The 2,500-nt window shown below is 52.2% G+C and overlaps 1 protein-coding gene across 1 annotated transcript in view; it reads right to left on the reverse strand.

Moving 5' to 3' along the window:
- The window catches only part of LOC143299389 (uncharacterized), a 393,740-nt gene that overhangs the window by 2,547 nt on the left and 388,693 nt on the right, over positions 1–2,500 (reverse strand). The window contains exons 4-5 of the mRNA XM_076612563.1: positions 982–1,156; positions 1–233 (exon numbers count right to left, since the gene is read on the reverse strand). The exon at positions 1–233 is cut by the window's left edge and continues 2,547 nt beyond it. Of these exons, the coding sequence (XP_076468678.1) occupies positions 1–233; positions 982–1,156 (408 nt within the window). The remainder of the gene's footprint in view (positions 234–981; positions 1,157–2,500) is intronic.

Below are 2,500 nucleotides of genomic sequence, written 5' to 3' on the forward strand. Positions count from 1 at the left end.
CATAAACCCCGCCCTGGTCAGTGTCCAGCGCCGCCTCCTTCTCCCGCTCCTTCTTCTCCTTCTCCTCGCACGTCTCCAGGTAGTACTCGTCGTAGTAGTAGTCCGTGTCGATCTTGCAGTAGGGCGGCATGGACTCCGCCACTACGTCGATCACCAGCTGACGGTAGCGGCACGGGCACGAGTCCTCCCGGTCCAGAGGTGTCTTGAAGCACCAGATCACGTCCACGGCAAAGCTGACACAACACAGGTCCACAAGTTGCAAGATCTGGTTTACCTTTCACCCCACTTATTTGGGTATGGAGGAGTTCAGAGAACAGTTTAATCAAGAACAACCACGTTTATAATAACATGTGCATAGGGTAAAATAAGGATAATTTCTTTATCTGCGTGAGCGTCATGATTACAAGTTTTGATGGATTTACTGATTGATCTTAAGAGACCTGTTTACTTACAGACGAGGAAGGGGAGAACGAGGAGGAGGAGAAGGAAGAAGAAAAAAGTAGGAAAAGAAGAATAAAAAAAAGAAAGAAAAAAAAAGAAGAAAGAAATAAAGAAAGAAAGAAAGAAAGAAAAAGCGCCCTCATTTACCGATCGATCCAGCCATGTGAAAAGCTCTACCGCCCCACTCTCCATCCCCCCCCCCCTTCACGGCACCACGGCCTGAAGCCCCACTCTCCATCCCCCCCCCCCCCCCCCCCTTCACGGCACCACGGCCTGAAGCCCTGCTCTCCTGTCTGCTTCCTTCACCTCCCCGTCCCTCCTCTCTCTCTTCCTTTCGTTACCTATCTCTCTCTCTCTTCCTCTCTCCCTCTCTCTCTCCAATTAGTCCAGTCGTCTGCTCCTCTTCCTCTTGCCCCTAAGACCCCCTATCCCTCTTCAAAAACGGCGCATCCATCTAGTCCGACCTTTCTACCTTTCATTCATTCATTCGTCGCTCTTTCCATCCTCCTTCCCTCCCTCCTTCTCTCCATCTATACAGACCTGCATCCTTGGTCCATGATTTTTTTTCTGGTGACCGCTCTCTCCTCAGGGTTGAGAGTGTTGAGGTTCAGGTTCAGAGAGGCGATGGCCTTCTGGAATTGCTTGCTCTCCCCGCGGATGCAGTGGCTGGACTGGGTCGCGATTTTCTCAGTGCACAGGGAGTGTTCCATCAGGTCTGGGGACATCAACACACATCAGGTCTGGGGACATCAACACACCATCAGGTCTGGGGACATCAACACACATCAGGTCTGGGGACATCAACACACAACAGGTCTGGTGACATCAACACACATCAGGTCTGGGGACATCAACACACAACAGGTCTGGGGACATCAACACACCATCAGGTCTGGTGACGCCAACACACATCAGGTCTGGGGACATCAACGCACAACAGGTCTGGGGACATCAACACACCACCAGGTCAGGATGACATCAACACACATCAGGTCTGGGGACATCAACACACCATCAGGCCTGGGGACATCAACATACATCAGGTCTGGGGACATCAACACACCACCAGGTCAGGATGACATCAACACACATCAGGTCTGGGGACATCAACACACCATCAGGCCTGGGGACATCAACATACATCAGGTCTGCGGACATCAACACACATCAGGTCTGGGAACATCAACACACATCAGGTCTGGGGACATCAACACACCATCAGGTCTGGGAACATCAACACACCATCAGGTCTGGGGACATCAGCACACCATCAGGGGGACATCAACACACCATCAGGGGGACATCAACACACCATCAGGGGGACATCAAAACACCATCAGGGGAACATCAACACACCATAAGGTCAGGTGACATCAACACACCATCAGGTCAGGTGACATCAACACACCATCAGGTCTGGGGACATCAGCACACCATCTGGTCTGGGGACATCAGTACACCATCAGGGGGACATCAACACACCATCAGGGGGACATCAGCACACCATCTGGTCTGGGGACATCAACACACATCAGGTCTGGGGACATCAACACACCATCAGGGGGACATCAACACACCATCAGGTCTGGGGACATCAACACACATCAGGTCTGGGGACATCAACACACCATCAGGGGGACATCAACACACCATCAGGGGGACATCAACACACATCAGGTCTGGGGACATCAACACACCATCAGGTCTGGGGACATCAACACACCATCAGGGGGACATCAACACACCATCAGGTCTGGGGACATCAACACACCATCAGGGGGACATCAACACACATCAGGTCTGGGGACATCAACACACCATCAGGGGGACATCAACACACCATCAGGGGGACATCAGCACACCATCAGGGGGACATCAACACACCATCAGGGGGACATCAACACACATCAGGTCTGGGGACATCAACACACATCAGGTCTGGGGACATCAACACACCATCAGGGGGACATCAACACACCATCAGGGGGACATCAACACACCATCAAGTCTGGGGACATCAACACACCATCAGGTCTGGGGACATCAACACACATCAGGT

This window comes from Babylonia areolata, chromosome 25 (genome assembly GCF_041734735.1).
Source record: "Babylonia areolata isolate BAREFJ2019XMU chromosome 25, ASM4173473v1, whole genome shotgun sequence".
NCBI lineage: Eukaryota > Metazoa > Mollusca > Gastropoda > Neogastropoda > Buccinidae > Babylonia > Babylonia areolata.